General features: G+C 41.7%; 1 protein-coding gene across 1 annotated transcript; it reads right to left on the bottom strand.

The window, feature by feature from the left end:
• Positions 1-436: 436 nt before the first annotated feature.
• On the bottom strand, positions 437-13,686 carry ARRDC4 (arrestin domain containing 4). Its single transcript, XM_028122796.2, has 8 exons — positions 13,249-13,686; positions 8,871-8,937; positions 8,471-8,618; positions 6,366-6,468; positions 4,874-5,130; positions 4,201-4,363; positions 3,604-3,758; positions 437-3,228 (listed from the first exon to the last, which is right to left on the bottom strand). Exons 1-8 carry the CDS (start codon positions 13,535-13,537, stop codon positions 3,172-3,174), a joined length of 1,239 nt encoding a protein of 412 aa, XP_027978597.1. The 5' UTR covers positions 13,538-13,686; the 3' UTR covers positions 437-3,171.
• Positions 13,687-19,764: the final 6,078 nt, after the last annotated feature.

The following is a 19,764-nucleotide window of genomic DNA, read 5'->3' as shown; positions in this document are numbered from 1 at the left end:
TCTTTGTTAGCGTCCTCCATAGTTCTAAATTTCAGAAGCCACCACTTTACAATAGAAACTACGGAAACTTTAAGGGCGAACTGATAAATTCTGCCTCAATATTTATTGCAGGAGACAAATGTCTCCATTTATGTCGACTGCCAGTGTGGATCCACAAGCAAATAATGCTCTCTCAACAACCAAGACTAGGCTTACTCATGTTACCACTTTTCTTCATGGAATGCTAAAAACTGATTTCCCTGGGGAAACTGAGCCCACTGTAAAACCAGGCTCAGAAGCCCCCAGGGCTATCCGACCTGGTGATAGTATCCGTATGCAACAAAAGGATCTTAATTTAACAGCAATTACATTTTGTCTTGTGGTACTGATTTCCCCTAAGTCTGTAACGATTTAAGTCATAGTCTTACAAAAACAAAGCAAACACAGAACCAGTACCTCACAGCATTAGTGTCATCATTTTATTAACAAAAGGAACCCATGGGGTTCAAACCAGAATACAAAATACAATCTTTATTTTTTTTTTTCCTGTGGGCTAAACTGTTACATTTTTAATAATAAAAATAAAAAAGCTTTCATAGTTAACTTATCAAAAACAAAACCCTTGCCTATTGAGTTTCTTATTGTGCAAAAGAAAAACATAAAAATTAAAGTTCTGCCCATGGAAGGATTTTGTGTGCCAAAAGATGCACATTTTCAATTTCAAAAATTTTTGCATCAAAAAGAAAAGTCTAAGGCCACAGTTTCTTTGCAAACTAAACAACAGAATAACAAGCAAATAGCAGCTAAATTTTCATCTTCATTCCCAAGAATTCTGTTGCAATGTAGAATTTTCTACATTCATAGAATAATTTCTTGATTATAAAAAGGTATGCAGTTTCAACCTACTACTTAAGGTCAGATATACTGATACCAATTTGATAAGGCAAATCATACCTCTTAGCTACTCTTTTTTAAGTGCTACAAAATCAGCTTTGCCTTAAATTTGTTAAGCACATTTCACGATGTCTCTGTTACAGGTGCTAAAACATCCTAGTGAAGGATTCCACTGAGTAGTTGGAAGCCAACTACTTGGCTTTCTACATGGGGCCAAAACTTAACTTTCTTTCTTCATACCATTTTCCTTAGCTTCTTTCACTTTATTTTGGTATCATGGAGATGGACAATGTCTTGACAAGGCATATAAACTACAACTTAGAAGTCAAGACACAGCTGAAGAGGATCTTTTTTTTTAGACTAAGAACAACACTGTTCAGATAACACTTAAATACACATACCTCTTTAAAAAGACACAAAGACAAAGCAAAATAAAAAAATAAAAATAAAAGCACTAAAAACCAAAGCAAGGAATAAAGTTCTGTGACAATTTCAGTACCACAATTATTGGTGTAACAGTTTTGCACTGTGATTTTAAATAGTGGCTTACAATGAAAAAAATTGCTTAACATGCTTACGTGATTACAGAGAGAGGTGTGTCCAGAAGGGGGAGGAGGGTACATTTGCCTAATGCATGTAGAAAAAAATCCCTGATCAGATGGCCAACTAATTTCTAAATACAAAACTTAACCTTAGAAGAACTTTGATACTTGTGACTGAATATACTGATTGAAAGAAAAATTATTCGCTCTGGTGAAAGAAGTACGGCATTCTGCATGGGAAGCACCAGGGTTTCTAGGTTGAACCCGTAGGGCATGGAGAAAACCAAAGTACTCGGCTGGTCCAAAACCTCTACCGTGGAAATCCCTCCTTCCTTTCTACTGAGGGTCCAGGAATGCTCTCAGCTCATGAAGCCAACAGATGAAAGGAAAAGCAAGGGACCATGTGACCAACAACAGAAGGGGAGAGGGGAAAAGTCAAAACACTGCTCAGACTTCTAGCAGCAACACAATCTTGTTGGTCGGAATATCCTGAGATTAAATGGTAACAAAAATATTGCACCAAAACGATAAAGAAAAAAAAAATCACAGTTTAAATAGAATTACTAAAGAATTGGAATTGGAATAGTAATACACAGCGCCGTGACTGCCGTCAGTAGACTTCGATCTCGGCAGGAATTCAGTTTGTCCTTTTTAAAAACCACAGTTGTCTGTACCCTCTTTTGATTTTGCATTTATTTTGAAATACCCTTTGGTAGGCATATATTAACTTTCATCTAACACTAGCCTTATAGATTTTTCCCTTGGTCCACCTGCAGATTTAGTGATAAGTCAGAGGAGATTGCTACTGCCAATTAGCAGAAACTCCACACGAGGCTTATCAGGCCTCGAGTTTTCAAAGGATTCTGATAACCCCACTAGAGGTAGGTTAGGAAAGGCTTTTTGTTGTTTTGTGTTTTTTTTTTTTTGTATTTTTTTCTGTGTAGTTAACAAGGCAGCCTGAGGATGCAACCTTCTTTTTTTTTCTACTGTGATCCTAGGTAAATAAGACACCGGGAAAATCAAACGCATATCCTAACAAAGTACTTGAATGGGGTAAGAAGTATAGGCTTCAACCAAACGTGTTCTCGTACTGATCCCCTCTGAACTGACATGCCTTGCAGGGAACTCTTTTCTTGGTTTCTTAATACTGTAGAGCCAATTTATACGGTGGAACTGCGTGACTTCATTAGGACCTCACTGAAAGGTTCTTTCGAGGACGTCAGTCCGATGAGACACGGTAAGAAACCACGAAGCCCCTCACACCTGATACTTAGAGTGGGCCTCTCCTATTCGTGCATGCCTCTGTGCTGCTACCCTCTTCAAAAGCCAGGCTCCCAGTGAGTCTACATTTCTTTAAAGCTCAGAGTGAACTTCTGTTCCACCTGGAGCAACCTCTGTAAAGTGACACTCACAGAGCATTTCCACTCTCCACACAGGGTCCGTTCCCTGGGGCCAAGCGCTGGCAGCCCCTTCACTTACTCTATCACCATCAGGACTTCCGGGACGTTCTTCTCACGTGACTTTTCACATCTGCTTCACTGGATTATTTAAAGGGGACGCATGACCGTATCGTCAACTTGTGCAATGATCCCGTTGGCCCACTGGGAAGTTCACATGTTCTTTAATTTCTATCACCTTCAATCTGGATGTTCATTTATGTTCTTACACGCCTTTTCTCTCCCTCTTTTCCAAAAAGGCAGGGGGGAAGGAACTGTTTACTAATTTGATGATGAACACAGTGATTTCTGACATTTGTTCAGAGAATGAAGGAAACAGGCTGGGTCTCTTCTACATCAGGAGGATATGGATCAACCTGCAAAAAAAGAGCAGACCAGGATTACTATTCCAGCACCCTAAAAATAATCTTAGTATCTATTTCTCATTATATGGTGGTTAGAAGCCAAGCTGCTATGAGCCTATTAAGAAGTCCCAGTGGGTCACTTAAGTGCTTTGTACTCCACGGCCACATAAAACAATTTAAAGGCGATCCATGGTACTCTACGGGCATGCTATCGTTTACAAGGAAAATATTACAAAAGGAGGTAATTGGATCAGTGCCAGTTTATCATCACCAGAAAAATTTTTAAAATATTTATCCCCTACTACTTAGGAATCAGCAACAGATACTTACCAAGGGATTATTTCCAGACAGCAACCTAAAAGTCTTATTTTCTTTCGTTTTGCTTACCTCTGAATAAAGAGGCGGAGGGTGAAACCGGAATTCCTGTATGCAGGCGAACATGGGACAGCATGCTTCCCCCTCACAGTTAGGGGGCTGAGGGTAAGGAGGCACATGTCTAGAGAATTCCTCCTCTGACACCACGTCTGCGTAATTTGGTGGTGCTGGGACAAAAACAGAGATGGGTCTCAGAAGTCCATGCGAAAATTCATTACATTCTTCCGAACTCTTACCAAAACAAGAAATTTAGATGAATTTGAAAACAATGTTTTTCTCCCCCCTCTAATGAGCAAGTTTTTGTGCCCATCATGACAAAACATACTTAATTGATCCTTCTGTTGTGAAATCACTACTAACAGTTATTGCATTCTCCTCTTTTGAGATGGAGACTTCCTTCTGGCTCTGCAGCCAGCAGCTCTGTGCCCTGGCTAAGCTAGGCTCCCAAAGTCCCTGCCAGGAAGGCGGTGTTATGATTTCCAGGGCTCAGAAGAGTCAGGATAGCTGCAGAGGCGGGAGTCATCGGCATCTGAGCACCTGCTGTCTTACACTGCCCTCAGGTACCCTACGTGTGAAACTCCCCGCGGAGGGAACCTCCATGCCTCATACCTTCGGGCTGCTCTGGCAGGGTCAGCGTCAGCCAGCTCAGATCCATACTGAACTGGCTGGCAATGCTGGAGTTTCTGCTGCCAAAACCATGGTATGGAATCGTGCCAATCACTAAGGGCAGCTCGAGCATCAATTTTTTAGCACCAGGAATGTGAATGTACACCTAATATGTCAAAAAAAGAAAAGAAAAAAAGAAAAGAGAGAGAGGGAGGCAAAAATATAAATTAAACCTCCAAATTATTTTTTCACAGAAACAAGTACCTTTGTTGCCTACCACCACTTCTCCAACAGCACTGTAAAGGATCCTGACCAAATAAAATGAAGAACAAACCAAATTAAGAGCCCAGGAAATACACTGAATGCTCTGTGATGGAGACCTGTAGCCTTAACATACTTCACTGTAACCAAGCACGGCTTACATAATAATGATAAAAAATGAAGTCTATGTTTTCAATATAACAAACACCCCTTAACTGCATGTTAGTTAATTCGATTCCTTAGGGGGACAGTTTTTGATTAAGAACAAAGGCCAATCTTTTATCATTCCACGGTCTGCCGTTATGCTGACATACAAGGACATTTTCCCAGGTATTAAATATACATATTCGTGGTAACATGGCATGGTTATTACTCCATTCTACATATTTTTCATTTTAAGAAGATCTCCGCTTACAGCTAAGGAATAGTCTATTCTGATAATGCAGCAATCCAGGATGGACGGGGTAACAGGTGGGATTTTGAGAGTCTTCCCATTCCACGTGTCAGTGCCCCCAGATGCAATGTGGTTTCCTCGTACGTTGGCAACCATGTGCCGGACGGTCTTTGTTCTCCCACTCGCCAAGTACGTCTGGGTTTGGAAAATAGCAGCTTTGGGAACAATCAGCCGAGAGGAACAATTCTCTATCTCTGCATAGATTGGAATGTCTTCTCCTAAAAAGAGAACAAAAACACCTTCAGAGACTTTTCAGAAAGTTCTCACCACGGTGGATGAGAGTCGCTAACCAATTAAAACAAACCTTGCCTTGTGACTTTAACAAATTGAGAACTTTGATGGAAAACTTACATTGTGAATCTGTGTCAGAGATCTGAGAATTCACTGCAGGTCACAGTAGATACTGGCTTCTAATTACTGCATTATTTGCTTTTCTAATGTAGCAGTATTAGGTTGCCAGTTCTAAACATATGTAAATAACAAGTATCTATAAAAATTAAGATAAGACATACAAATAAATGGCCCAGTACTACGTTAAGTACAAAAGATCACTAACAAACTCATTAATGCCCATCAAATTAAAACCTGCCCAACAGAACAAAGACATCGCTTTTAAGGAGCCGATGTGAAGGCACAAATGAAACAATGGATGGAGCAGACGACTTTCCCGTCCGCATTACGTGTCCGCTGTTCCACCATCTGTACCACATTCATTTCCAATGAGCCGGAACCCTGGAGTGGGGGCCAAACCCACTGGACGGAATCAGATCCTTCACAAACAGATGCTCCAATATCAATCTGACTGTTCAGGCTGTTCATGTTCTACACTCTCACCCCCTATGTTTGGGTACATATCCCCAGCACAGGGTCAGAATGCCTGACAGAGTTTCCTGCTGCAATAGCACTCTTCTTCTTTTTTTTTTTTTTTTTTGAAGATTTTATTTATTTATTTGACACAGGGAGAGAGACAGCGAGAGAGGGAACACAAGCAGAAGGAGTGGGAGAGGGAGAAGCAGGCTTCCCGCGGAGCAGGGAGCCCGATGCGGGGCTTGATCCCAGGACCCCGGGATCATGACCGGAGCGGAAGGCAGACGCTTAAGGACAGAGCCACCCAGGCGTCCCTTGCAATAGCGCTCTTCTGAGCAACGCTGCTCCTGACATTCTTTGGCAACATCAAGTAAAATGCTGGCATTTTCCCCACTTTCCCAGTTCTAGTCTTTGTTACTAACGTGAAAGGACCGAAGTCAGAAACACCAGAAGTTTTACTGGAAGTGGATCTCTACTGATCCACTCAAAAATACTTGCATATCCATAATTTATATGAAAAACCTATTATCCACATTTTAAAACAGTATGTACCTCGTGAATTACAAAACACACTACTTAAAATCACTTAAAAGTAGCTAATAAAATGCATGACTCCTCCATTTAGACTTTCAAACATTTTGCTTACCATTACAGTATCCTTTTCTTTCGATTTTGGCACTCAGTGAGACAGGACCAGATGTGAAAAACCAACAGCCAACCATTTTCTCTTGAGTTTTCAATACAGGGGTCTTGAAAATTTCAAGAAATAACATGACTTTAATTAAACCAGTAGAAAACTCACAGAACTTAAAATTACATTGTTCTTTATTAAACAGTTGTGAAGAAATGCCTTTCAGAAAACAAATCAACTTTTTATTCTCACGCGATGTATTAGGCAAATACTTGCTGAAATATAAAGCATTGAAAAAACAAAGTCATTCTCTTTTTAGGAAAACTAAGATGAATTGTCAGACTCAAATTAGGTGACACCATCCTATTTTATCCTCTAATCATTGCTGGGAAACGATATACCTTCCCTTAAGGTAATAATAAAAAATTACAGTAGTAACTAGTAACGTGACAGAGATTTTTTTTTCTTTTAAAGACTTTACGTGTAGATTAGGTAAAAAAAAGAAATGGTATAAAAATCAATAATCAAAATCTTCTATTTGTTTTGGCATCTAAAATGTAGAAGAAACAAATAGGCTTTTTTTCCTGAATTCAAAAATGCATGATTAGGCAGAAATTTCAAGCGCCCTCAAGTGAGACTGGTTTTGGGTTCTGTGTGGCAGCAGCAAAACACACCCAATGTAATGGATCCACAAGGTTCTACAAAAAATAAAAACAGACCACCCCACCTTCTCTTCTATGGCGTCAAGAGAAAGGACACAAGACTTAAAATGCTCAGTTTTTAAAAGATGCACAAACCAAAAGTTCATAGTAAAACCCAAAGCTGCAATAGTTTTTTCACTTATAAAAAGAACATTAAAGGATTAATAGTTTTTCTTTTTGGCCAAAAAATAAAATCTCCTTAAACCATTTGCCACAATGGTCCTATAAATAGCTTAGAAATAACCAACTTCCCAATTCTAAGTAGTTTTTAAAAGTACAAGACAGTATTGTTAGTTTGCAAAAACAAAACAAAACAAAAAGACAAAAAACCAAAGAAACCCAAGGTGTGAAGTGGACGGTAACTTCCGGCCATAATGGGAGCTTTCAGCCTGCTCAGCTAGGTGCGGGCTGTTCTAGGATTTTGGCCACAAGGGATCCTGCAGCCAGAGCATAATTATTATATTGTCACCTTCCAAAAGTGAACGTTAGAGAGAAGTCCATTCCATTTTCCAATGAAAACGGGGTGAAATACCTTTTAGCTCCTGTTTTTTCCCCTTATCTTTAAAAACATTGGCTAGAAAAAGAAACCCCCAATACTAAACATACATCTTTGGAACACCCGTATCATGACGGAAAGTTCAAATTATCCCAGTATTTTCTATGAAGTAAAAAAAAATCATTCATTCATATTTAAATGAAGAACCATTAGGTCCTCACAGCTATCATGAAAGTACAAGGTATAATTTTATATTATTTTGATAATATGGGTTTAGATAAAAGAATCTAGCTCATTAGCTCCCATCCTGCCTATTCTGTTGTTACTTATAGCCTAATCTTTCTTATCAGCCTACAGTATTTCTGGTGATTATTAGAAGTTCAATGCTTTAATGTGGCCAAATCTGTCATAAGGAAATGATAAGAGAAAGGCTCTCCACAGCAGCTGCACGCACTTACTTAATGTTAGAAAATGACATGCAAAATGGAAGGATACATAGCATAATGGCCTGAGCCTCAATAACAGGCTGAGCATGATTAATACTCTTCCGTAATTACTGTTCCTCAACCTGCTATTATTGAAGAGTTTAGAATACCACAGCCCCGTGAATGTGGCCGCTCTGGTAAAAGTAACCACTCTCTGTGTGAGCATTATTATTATTAAGCCTTATTAATGCATTTCAAGCCTGTATAACTTTTTGGCAAAAGCAGGCCTGAACAATAGAGACATAATCAATAGTATTAACACAGACAATTTGTAATTTGCCCAACCTAGAATCACACATTTATAGTGAAGGCCCACGGGTTACAAGATTGTATGAGAAAGTGACAGGACCGACTAGCACCACACTGGATCGGTGTATACAGCCCTACTGAAGGGAAGGGGGAAGGGGGGGAGGGGAAGGAGGAGGAGGAAGAACTTACTAATAATGCTGGTGTGTTGACATCAATGTGACTAACAACCTGAAGCTCCCGCTTCACACTCTGATCAGGTACCTTGGGTCGTTCCAAAACTGCCCGCACACAGTACTGAATACTTCCGTATTTCCCAGTGAACGAGGTTACTAAAGGTCTGAAACGAACCGAAGAGGTTAATTGATAAGTTTATCTTTCAGTGAAACACTACTGGAAAAAAAAACCAAAAACCCTGAAAGTGTTGGTTTGGGTTAAAAAAAATAAAAAGAATGTGAACAGGGTAAGTCTATTGAGGAGCTATTCAAGATCGATGGACATAACTGAGTCTCAGAAGATACTTGGTACCCTCACCTCGGGAAAGACATATTGCAGAGAAGGGAAATCACAAAAGTAGTATCGTTTCACTTACTCAGATGGAAGTTGAAAGCTAAATGGAAATTCATGTTTTCCAGGCTGTAATAAGAGGATGCCTTCACCTAAAAAAAGAAAATACATTTTAACTAAGGTCATATTAGATCACGAATTTTCATAACGTAATCCTATTTTTTTCAAAGGAGATTTCCCTGGCTATAGCATCCAGGATACTCCAAAAAGTACATTAATCTCTAAGATTTAGAGAATTAGAATTTGAAGCAGTTTCTATCAAGTTTCATCAATTTCAAATCACATATATACACATAGTTTCTATCTTTAAAGAGACCAATCACGCAAGTAATTACCATAAAGTGTCAGAGCCCAAGGTTCTCATGTACACACACACGTACACACGTGTATATGCATACATACAAGTATACATGTGTGTCCATCTACACACACACATTTGTTCGCCCCACTCATAAACTAGCACCAGTGTCCCGACATTATATTATAAACATACACCAATGCTACTACACTAACATTATAATATACTATTATACTAATATGAGATACCAATATTAAATTGGATTTAAAACTGATCTAGAAAAAATACATCTATTTATTTTGGGTATACCATAAAAATCAGATTCTGTATTCCTTGGGCAAAAATGGAAAAAGGTGAAAAATTTCCTTGGAATATTGTGAAGATTGAGTATAATAATACCAAACAGCCAAACTAACAGGACAACTTATGAGGTAAGAATCATGCATTTACACTTAAGCTCTACCAATTAACAGGTGGCTAGTTAATTGGTGGTTAAGTCAGAATATAGAGCGGGGTCTGCCTAGCACAGCCATGACTCCTCCCTCCTGCTCTGGGTTCTGGGTCAGCCAGCTCGGTTTTATCGCCCATAGAGGCTGAGATGCAGGGTGCGGATGGACCGTGTGAGGCCAGGGGCGCTGCGGGCGCTGCCATGAACACACAAACAACCGGCATCATTCAGATCCAAAGCCAACTCCAGGGCTGTCATGTGGCTTAGACAGCTCCTGCAGAGATGCTTAGAAACTTCCCCTTCACTTTATGCTCATCGATTCAAGTTCAGAACTCAACCCTCTCATCAAGGGTGGCACGATTCAGATGAAGGAAGTGCGGCACAGATGAGAACTTTCTTCAAGATTTGCCTGGTCAGTTGATACTAAAAACAGAGATTTCTGCTATATCCATTCATTAAAAAAAAAGAGAGAGAGAGAGACATTTAAAGGGCTAGTAAAATGGAATAGTCTTTCACTTACTAGAAACAAGTTAACATCTCAACCTTGTCCTTTCAGAAAACAGGAATGCGTTATTGGCCCATTTAGTCTTCTGAATCTATCCCCAATTTTCAGCGTGAACTACATTACGGGGAAAAATGACTGAAGGTCATTCAAACAGAAATACAACACAGGTGGGTGACTTGGAGGTGAAGTGAACAAGCGACAGGGACAAGAGGTCATGTTCAGCCACCGTGATGGAGGCAGTCCAAGGGCTCAGGTGTGCCCAGAGCTGCCCTACCTGTAAGGCTCAGCACTTACAGCCGTGCTATCCAGTAAAAGGCTCAAGGCAATCCCAGTGCTTCTGAGAGAGCTGGACTTAAGTTCTAAGTTGTAATCCTTAGACTAATGAACAGGACAATCTGTGTACTTTACAATGTTTAAAAATGTGGATTTCATGTGAGTTCAAACCGTACAGTGCTTAGACATCAGGCCCTGTGGATACAAAGAGGAGTAATGTCAATCCTCAGATAGACCATGGGAGGTGGGGGGGGGCTATAGACACACGCATGCAAGTAATGAGCACAGAGGGCGGGAGCCCGTGGAGGGCATGGTGCCTGCTCTGGACCCGAGGGCCCGCACGGAGATGTGGAGGAGGCGGTTTGAGAGGAAGGGAACAGCATGAGGCTGGGCACGGTGGGCATGTGTGGGGAAGTTACTTGGGATACTGAGAGAGAGAAAGTTCTCTCATCATAGAGAACACAAATGAACATAGGAACTAGAACATTTAAAACAAGGCTTTCAATCCCCTCCACACATAAACAGGAACACAAATGGAGAAAGTTGATCAACAGAGGTTATAGCATTTGGAATAAAATCTTAGTTTTCTTCCTTTCTCTTATGATTATTTTTTTTGTTAAAAGTTTCATAGCTGCCATCATGTGCCCATTTCTGCTTCTGTTCTCATGGCTCAGTACTTCTGCCTTATACACAGGACTACAAAATCGCAGAGAGGTGTTCCATTCACTGATGGTCTTACAGCCCAAGCTCCTCATTCGGGGCACTTGGGAGCGGTGGGAGCTAAGAACATCATTACAGAGTCAGAGACTTGGGCTCAAGAAGGTTGAGGGACTCAAACAAGGTCATACCGCTGGTGGGTACCAAGTGCAACTAACTCTCTTCTATCTTATCTTTCTACCACAGTTCCTCAATTATTAAACAAAAAGTGAAGAAAATCAATCACAAAGATAGCAAGCAGAGTGCCAAACAATTACCTGGGGGGAGATTTCCTGAAAAGAAATGTCCTAGACACATTTCCCCCCAAAAATCTAGATTTCTAAAAATCTCTTCAGGTGATCAAAATTCAGCTAGGTTTTGGAAATAAATGACCCTGACAATCTACGACTGTGCAAAGTTGCTAACTTCTTTGAAGCTACAGATGTTAGGAGTTTTTTGTTTTTTTTTTTCCTCTCAATGAGCTCACCTAAAACAAACTCTGATTTTTAAATAAAACATAATTTTTGCCAATATCTGGTATGGTATCTTTTAAAAACAAGCTAAAAATTTTCAGGTTGTCTAGGCTTAGACATTCTCTTCCATCAGAATGAAAAAGCAAGATCTAACCTGTGATTCAAAACAGTATTTGTCAGACCAGATTTTACCAAAGCAATTTTTTATTACTAATCCCAGGTCCAACTGCTATTAATCTCATTTCTGTTTACTCAGTAGTTATGGGCACGGAGATATAGAGAGTCCAAAGTCCTGGACAAAAACCACTTTACTTCTCTCTTCCACGACCCTGACTCCAGTCAGCCATCTTGAAAATCTGTGTTGTCCCTGACCATTGGGGGAGGCACGTGTAGGCTGATCCTGGAAACCATACCAAGGAAAGGGTCACCCAACACACTGTACTTGTGAATCCAAAAAGGCTTTGGTTCCAAGTATGTTTTTTTCCTTACAATACTTGGGATCACTGGATTCTCACATACCTTGAGCATTTAACGGGGAAGAGTCTACTTTTCCAAGGTAGGAAAAGGCAAAATTGCACATACTATTTATTTTGTATAAGAAACAGAAAACATTAAAACATTGGTATACTGCCTTTTACTCTTCAAGGGTGGGGAGTTTATACCATTATCTCCTTTTATAGATAAAAGCTGAAGCTGATGAGGCAGAAATATAAAACAGCTTAAAGTAGCTTCCACCAGCTTCATGAAGAGCAAGACTCACTGTTCCTAGTATTTTCATGATTAAGAAAATCAATTTTTGCATATTTACTATATATAATTATATAAAGTTTTATACTTACACAGACTATACATATAGATGAAACAGCTATGATGTAGGTTCCCACATAAGCACTTGGAAAAACCTACACTATTAACTGGACTTCACAAGGGTTGACAAGAAGTGGGTAATCATTCCTCCAGAAACTTACAATGCCCAGATCCCACTGTCTCCAAAAGCCTACGGGGCAAGGGACGGGGTGGGGGGAGGGAGGAAGGGATGTTGCAAGGAAACAAAAAGAAGAAGAAAAGACAAAAGAATACAGGGCAGAGGCAAAACTCTTGTTACTCTGCTCCCAGAAGAGGGAAAGTATGATGGTCAACTCCAGAAACACTTCCTTTTAACCCCTACTGCTCACGAACGACTTCACTTTTTCCAAGATTGAGGTTTTGCTAATTCATCGTGAAACAAGAACGAGTGTCTACGTCCAGGATGGGAAGAAGGGGAGGCCCATAAAACACAGCATGGAACCTCATCGACTGATTCCACTCTCCATCCCTCAGGCCGGAAGGGACAGGACCTAGATCCCCAGATCTTAGGTTTCTGACTGCTCATTAAAGGTTCCCATGGCAACGGTTCACTCCTGGAAGGTCCTGGGACGCCCGGCGCTGGGCAGGCCCAAGCGACCCGGAGGCGAGGAGCCAGGTAGACGTGCGCACTCACCTCGCGCGATCTCCCTGGTGCTTTGCAGTGGGGGGCACAGGCGTTGTTGTCGCCACTGGCGACCAGACTGAGGCTCCGGCCACCCCGTGGGCGGACCCCAGCCTCGGATCCCGCCCCCGCCCCCCTAGCTGGTGGGCGTCCGCAGACGCGCGCCCTCCCGGTTCCTGCCAGCCCCTCTGCGGAGCCTCCCGTGGCCCGGCGGGGACTCCGGGGCCGTGGCCCTCGCTCACCGGCCGGGGGTTCGCGCAGGCTCAGGCGCACGTTCAGGTACTCCACCTCCGAGGAGGCGGCCGGGGCCGCGGCGCCAGGGCTCGGGCCCCAGGCAGCAATGGCTCGGCCGTGGGCCTCCAGGCGCAGTGCGCGCAGGGCCACCGGCTCGGCCGCTTCCAGCAGCACGTGTCCCGCCACCGTCTCGCCGCTCGAGTAGCAGCCCTTGCGCTCATCCTCGAACACCAGACCCAGGCTCTTTACGCGGCCCTCGGAGCCCACGGCTGCCGCGGAGCCCGCCTCGCCGCCCATCCCGCCGGGCGATGGGGCCGCGCCAGGGAGGTCGGCAGCTGCCTGGAGCCGGCGCGGCGAGCAGAGCAGCACCGCTGTCACAGGCGCCCGCCGCACGCCGAGGGCCGCCGCGGCGGCTTTGCCGTGCCCGGTGGAGCCCTGGAGCGCCTTGGGGCCTATCGCTTTAACAAACCCAGGTGGGACTGGACGGGGGCCGGGACAGCCCACCCCCGGCGCGCGCCCATAGGCCGGCTCTGAGCCCCGCCTCGTGCCGATTGGTTGTAAATGGCTATTGAGTCATTTCATAGGTGCTCCCACGCACCGGATGGCGCAGGTAGGCAGTGCGTGATCAGACAGTGGTGACCAATTGGGGTACGCAGGCGTACACGTGCACAGGCCTCTTATTGGCTGGGGCAAGGCACAGTTTTCGGGCACTGACCAATAGTGAGGCGGTGCGCCCATGTGGACAGATAGTGGGAAACAATATTTGTTAGGGAGGGGGCGGAACCGGGAATCTCCGGCTCGCAGAGTGTCTGCCGTTCCCATGGTTACGAACGGGGGCGGGGTTTCTGGCAGCGTGGGGACTGTGCAGAAGCCACTGGGTTTGCACTGGTATATGAAGTTGTGACTGCAATTGGCTTGTATTTATGATTTAATCTGCAGTACTCGTGGGGGAAATAGATAACCTGGAAAATGGAACTCAGCAATAATTCTCCTGTGAGTTTTTTGGGTGGAGGTGGGGCGGCTGCCTCGAAACTTTAATGGATAAACTTGGCAACTACTAACTTCCAGGTTCCCGAGCCGCGCCTCTCCGGGGTTTCGGAATTCCCAGCCTGAGAAAGAGCCGCAAACTGGAGGAATGAAGGCTGTGATTCTCAACCTGGTATGACTCCCAAAGAGTTCTCCTGGACTCACAGCCTTTCTAAGCTGGGGATAGCCCAGAACACTGATTCTTCCTGTTGTAAACAAGGTCATGAATCAGGTTGTTTCTAAACAATGTGTGCTATCCAAGTTTCTGCTCCACTGGCAAGGATTTCCTGACTTCGTGTCATAGCCAAGGAAGACTTAATAGTTGCCTTGATGACTTGTTCTCCACGCCTGTGGCTCCTTTTGCCTGTCCTTGTTTTCATTTTGTTCTTTAATATTCCATTCCTTATCTACTCTATTGTTTTTTTTTTTTTTTTTTTTTTTTTTTTTTTTTTTTTTACCATCTAGCGTAGCTGACATTATCTGGCCATTTTCTAAACCTTTCAAGTTCTTCTCTTATTCAATTTCCAAGTTTGTGAGCTGTTATCACAGATTGATCTCGTATTGAGATTTAAAACCTTTCCTGAAGTAGGTATTTCCTTTTTTGTTTGTTTGTTTTTTGTTTTTTGTTTTAAGGATCCCAAACGACAGGTTACTTTGCTGCCTTCTTTGAGTTTAAATTATCAACGTGGAACTTTACTAAAGCTTTGCAACTTCGAAGTTTCTTTATCACTTCTGAAAGAAAGTGGAAAGGGTCACAAATCTCTGCTGACGGTTCTGAAATAGCTGTTAGTTTCTCAGTACTTTATCTAGAGGAGTTCCGAACATGCTATTACTGGTCCACTTTTCTTTATAACACAGCCACACCTTATGTATTTACTTGCATATTGTTCATCACTACCATTTGAAGCACAGAACCTGTTCTCATTGTTGTACCTGTAGTACCTAACACAGAGTTTAGGACACAGTTAGCACTCAATGATGTTGACTTGATTGAATGAAGGAATCCCAACCCATACAGTTTTACTTGGCTTTGCAATAAATTAATAGTACTCTGCCTCTTACTCTACTATATCTTCATCCTCTCCAGGCAGATGGTCTCTATCTCCCCACACCTTCCAAATTATGTGGCTGAGAAAGGGGGAAGGCTAATGGCCGTAACCATGCCCGAAAGGCAGAAGACTTGCACGTATGGCAGGCATTCTGTGCTGAGAAAGATCAGGCTCTCTTTGCTCATTTGTCAGTTAATGATACTTTGAGTCCAGGTAGCAGAATGCATAGCCAAACATTGGCTTAAACAATAAGTATATTTCTTGTTTACTTAACCAGAAGTAAGTCCAGTGGCAGGTGCTATCGAGGTTGCTTCATCAGAGTCCTTTTATCTTTCTCCACTGCTATACTCACTTCCCTTTCTGGTGGCAGTGGTTACCACAGCTCTAAGTATCCCAAAGCAGAATTTAAAAAATAAAGCAAGGGAGTCCATGTTCACTTAAAAAAAAAAAAAAAAAAAGTGAATTTTTTTTTTCTTCTCTTCCTCTCTCCTTTCAGAAAGAAAATACATTTCCTAGATGCCCCCAGTAGACTTCTTACATGGTGTTGGTCAAAATGGACTCGTCTATGCACCCGTAGGTCATTAACTGGCAAAAAGAAATGAGATTTTTACAATTCGCTCAGACCGGTGATTTTTCTCTGGGGGCTAAACAAAATTGGAGCTCTGTTAGCAAATGGCTGTTGTGTGGTCAATCTAGAGCCATTCGACTGGTGTGAAGTGGGCCTGGCCATGTTTGCTATAGAGCAGAGCTGTGTCAGTCAAACCTTAAAAAAGGAGGATATTAAAACAAAAACTATTCTATGACTAGGTGGATGATAATCTATATGGTGAACCACCTCATTCACAGATAAAATTCCATTTTTATTGTGTGTGCATTATTATGACTATTAGAGTTTTGCTACCATTAATATGGCAGGATATAGCATATTAAAAAATAAAAAATCCAATCTGACAGCCTCCATCATTTAATTGGTGCATTTAGACCATTTACATACAATGTATCTTTGATATGTTTGGTTTTATGTGTATCTTTTTATTATTTGCTTGATTTGTGCCTCTGTGGGGTGTGTGTTTCTCTGTTCCCCTTTCCTGCTTTCAATTATTTGAATATCTTTTAGTAACCTATTTAAATCTATCAATTTTCAGACTCTGTCTCTTTGTAGTATGTTTTAAGCAGTTTTTCTAGGGATTACTGTACCCCTTTGTGTCATAGTTGGTATGTATATTACATCCACGTATATTGATAACTCCACTAGACAATGTTTACATTTTTGCTTCAGATAGTTATATATATTTTAAAGAATACAAGAGAAAAACAGTCTATTATAATTACCCATATATGTATCATTTCTGTTTTGCTTTTTTATTCTGAAGTTCTAAGTACCCTCAGGAGCATTCTATAGGGTTGAAGAATTTTCTTTAGCATTTGTTTTAGAGAAGGCCTGCTAGCAATAAATTCTCTTAAGTTTTCATTCTTCTGAGAATGTTTTCATTTTGATGTCATTACTAAAGGATACGTGTGCGGCATATAGAATCCCAAGTTGGAAGTTCTTTTCTCTTCGCACTTGACAGATGTTGTTCCATTGTCTTCTGAGAACTTTGGTTTCTAGTGAGAAACCAAGCAGGCCTTCAAATCTTTGTTCCCATATATGTAATGGGCTATTTTTTTCTGTTTGCTTTCAATATTTTTTCTTTAGCGTTCATAAATTTGAATAGAATGTGGATGGGTTTGGTTTTCTCTGAGTTTATTTTGTGTGGAGTTCTTACAGCTGTATATTTATGTCTTGCACCAGATTTATGTTTTCTGCCATTATGTCTTCAGATTTTTTTCCCACACCAATCTCTTTCTCCCCTCCTTTTGGAACTTAAACATTAATATTAGATCTTTTTAAGAAGATGATAGCAGGAGGGGAAGAATGAAGGGGAGTAAGTTGGAGGGGGAGACGAACCATGAGAGACGATGGACTCTGAAAAACAAACTGAGGGTTCTAGAGGGGAGGGGGATGGGGGGATGGGTTAGCCTGGTGATGGGTATTAAAGAGGGCACGTTCTGCATGGAGCACTGGGTGTTATGCACAAACAATGAATCATGGAACACTGCATAAAAAACTAATGATGTAATGTATGGTGATTAACATAACTAAAAAAAATTTAAAAAAATATTAGATCTTTTTAATATTGTCCCATAGGAACTGGAGACTCTGAGTTTTTCAGTCTTTTTTTTCCTCTCTCTGTTGTAGAAATTGGGTAAAGTCTATTGGTCTGTTTGCAAGTTCACAGACTCTTTTCTCTGTCCCCTTTATTGGGTTATTCAGATCATCCAGTGAATTTTTTAGTTATGATATTTTAAGTTTCCATTCTAAAATACTCATTTAAAAATAGTTTCTGTTTCCCTAATAAGAACATCTATCTTTCCATTCACAAAGAGTGTCTTATCTTTATCTCTTTGAGCATGACTTTAATAATTGTTTAAAGATCTTTGAAAAAAAATTAATTCCTGGGTAATCTTGAGGTTGACATCTGACTGTCTCATCCTTGGAGAATCAGTCACAATTCTCAGTTTTTCATATGTTTAGGAATTTTAGCTTATATCTTAGATATTTTGAATATTGTTATATTAAAATCTTCTGGAGACGGGGGAGGGGGCCCCCGTCGGCCACTTCTGGCAAGTGATAGAGCCGCGAAGCACAAAATCAGAACTTTTAGAAGTCAGCTCTGCTGAGGGACGTCCCTCCAGTGGCTAAGCTGGGGGTGGAATCCTCCCGGGACAGTGGGGTCTCAGGACCCTCGGGGTCACAGAAAGACCGGGGGAGCCTGAGTGCAGCAGAGCTCCCAGGTATCGGAGCGGGGAAGCTGGCTGCAGAGACGGAGCCGAGGCGCGGGCTCTCAGCTCGGGGTGGCCATAAACTGTGATCCACGGCCCAGTCGGGCCACTGCTCCTCTAGCAGGGACCCAGCAAGCGGCAGATCTGGGAAGACTCCCCTTCCTCCCCCGGGAGGAGCGGCGCGGGAGCGCACCACAGGGATCTGCTGGGTTTGGAGACTCCACACGGGGTCGGGTGCCAGAGATAGAAACATTTGGTCACGGGCCGGGTGAGCACGGAGTGCGGCCGGAGACCGGGGACACGGGAGTGACTGCTTTTCTCTGGGGGCGCACTGAGGAGCAGGGCCCCGAGTTCTCAGCTCCTCTGGGTGGAGATTGGGAGGCTGCCATTTTCTCTCTCCTTCTCCAAAGCTGTACGGAAAGCTTGCAGGGAACAAAAGCTCCCAAGAGCAAACCTGAGCCGATTGCTTAGCCCAGACCAGGCAAGGGCGGGGCAATTCTGCCTCCAGCAAAGACATTTGGGAACCACGGCAACAGGCCCCTCCCCCAGAAGATCAACACAAACGGCCAGCCAAGGCCAAGTTTACTGATCAATGAGAACGGGAGCTCTAGGAGAATACTGCACATAGAATTTGTGGCTTTTTTACCATGATTCATTAGTTTTTCAAAGTTAATTTTTTTAACTTTTTTTAAAAATTTTTCTTTTTCCCTTTTTCAACCAACATCTTATCAATCCCTTTTTTAAAAAAACATTTTTATTTTTCATTTTTAGAGTCATATTCTATCCCTTCATAGTACTTACCCTTATTTTTGACATATATATATAAGTTGTTCTCTCTTTAAAATTTTGAGATACAGTTTCTTCTAACAGATCAAAATTTACCCTAAATCACTAGTGTATGGCTTTGTTCTAGACTCCTGCCTGATCACATTCTCTCCCTTTTTTTCTTTTTTTTAATCTTTCTTTTTTCAAACAACTTCTTATCAAGTCCTTTTATAAAATCTTTTATAATTTTCATCTTTACAGTCATATTCCGTCCCTTCATCATATCAACCCTTATTTTGCACATATATAAGTCTTTCTTTCTTTAAAATTTTAGGAGGCACTTTCTTCTAACAGACCAAAATGCACCCAAAATCTAGTGTGTGGCACTGATCTATGCACTAGCCTGATCATATTTGATCATATTCTGTTTTTTTGTTCTGTTTTTGTTTGTTTTTATCTTTTTCTTTTTTTTTCTTTATTTCCCTTTCTTTTCCCCTGGTTTCAGGGCTTTTCTGAATTGTTTAGAGTATATTTTCTGGGGACATTGTTACGCTGTCAGCATTTTGTTCTCTCATTCATCTATTCTCCTCTGGACAAAATGACAAGATGAAAAAAATCACCTCAGCAAAAAGAACAAGAGGTAGTACCGTCTGCCAGGGACCTACTCAATACAGACATTAGTACGATGTCAGACCTAGAGTTCAGAATCATGATTTTAAAGATACTCGCTGGACTTGAAAAAAGCATGGAGGTTATTAGAGAAACCCTTCCTGGAGAAATAAAAGAAGTAAAATCTAACCAAGTCAAAATCAAAAAGGCTATTAACGAGGTGAAATAAAAAATGGGGCACTAACTTCTACA

This window comes from Eumetopias jubatus, unplaced genomic scaffold (assembly GCF_037043125.1).
Source record: "Eumetopias jubatus isolate StellerSeaLion01/CBP00866 unplaced genomic scaffold, mEumJub1_p1.0 scaffold_7, whole genome shotgun sequence".
NCBI lineage: Eukaryota > Metazoa > Chordata > Mammalia > Carnivora > Otariidae > Eumetopias > Eumetopias jubatus.
The sequence above is the reverse complement of the archived record's forward strand: the minus strand, read 5'-3'. Positions and strand labels throughout refer to the sequence as shown.

What these genes read in the sequence shown, in the direction of transcription:
- ARRDC4 (XM_028122796.2), bottom strand. Translation starts at nt 13,537, where the DNA reads ATGGGCGGCGAGGCGGGCTCCGCGGCAGCCGTGGGCTCCGAGGGCCGC. An exon ending in TCAACACACCAGCATTATTA is followed by an intron (nt 6,469 to 8,470) that starts GTAAGTTCTTCC and finishes GAAATTTTCAAG; the next exon opens with ACCCCTGTATTGAAAACTCA. An exon ending in CTCCGCCTCTTTATTCAGAG is followed by an intron (nt 3,229 to 3,603) that starts GTAAGCAAAACG and finishes CTTTTTTTGCAG; the next exon opens with GTTGATCCATATCCTCCTGA.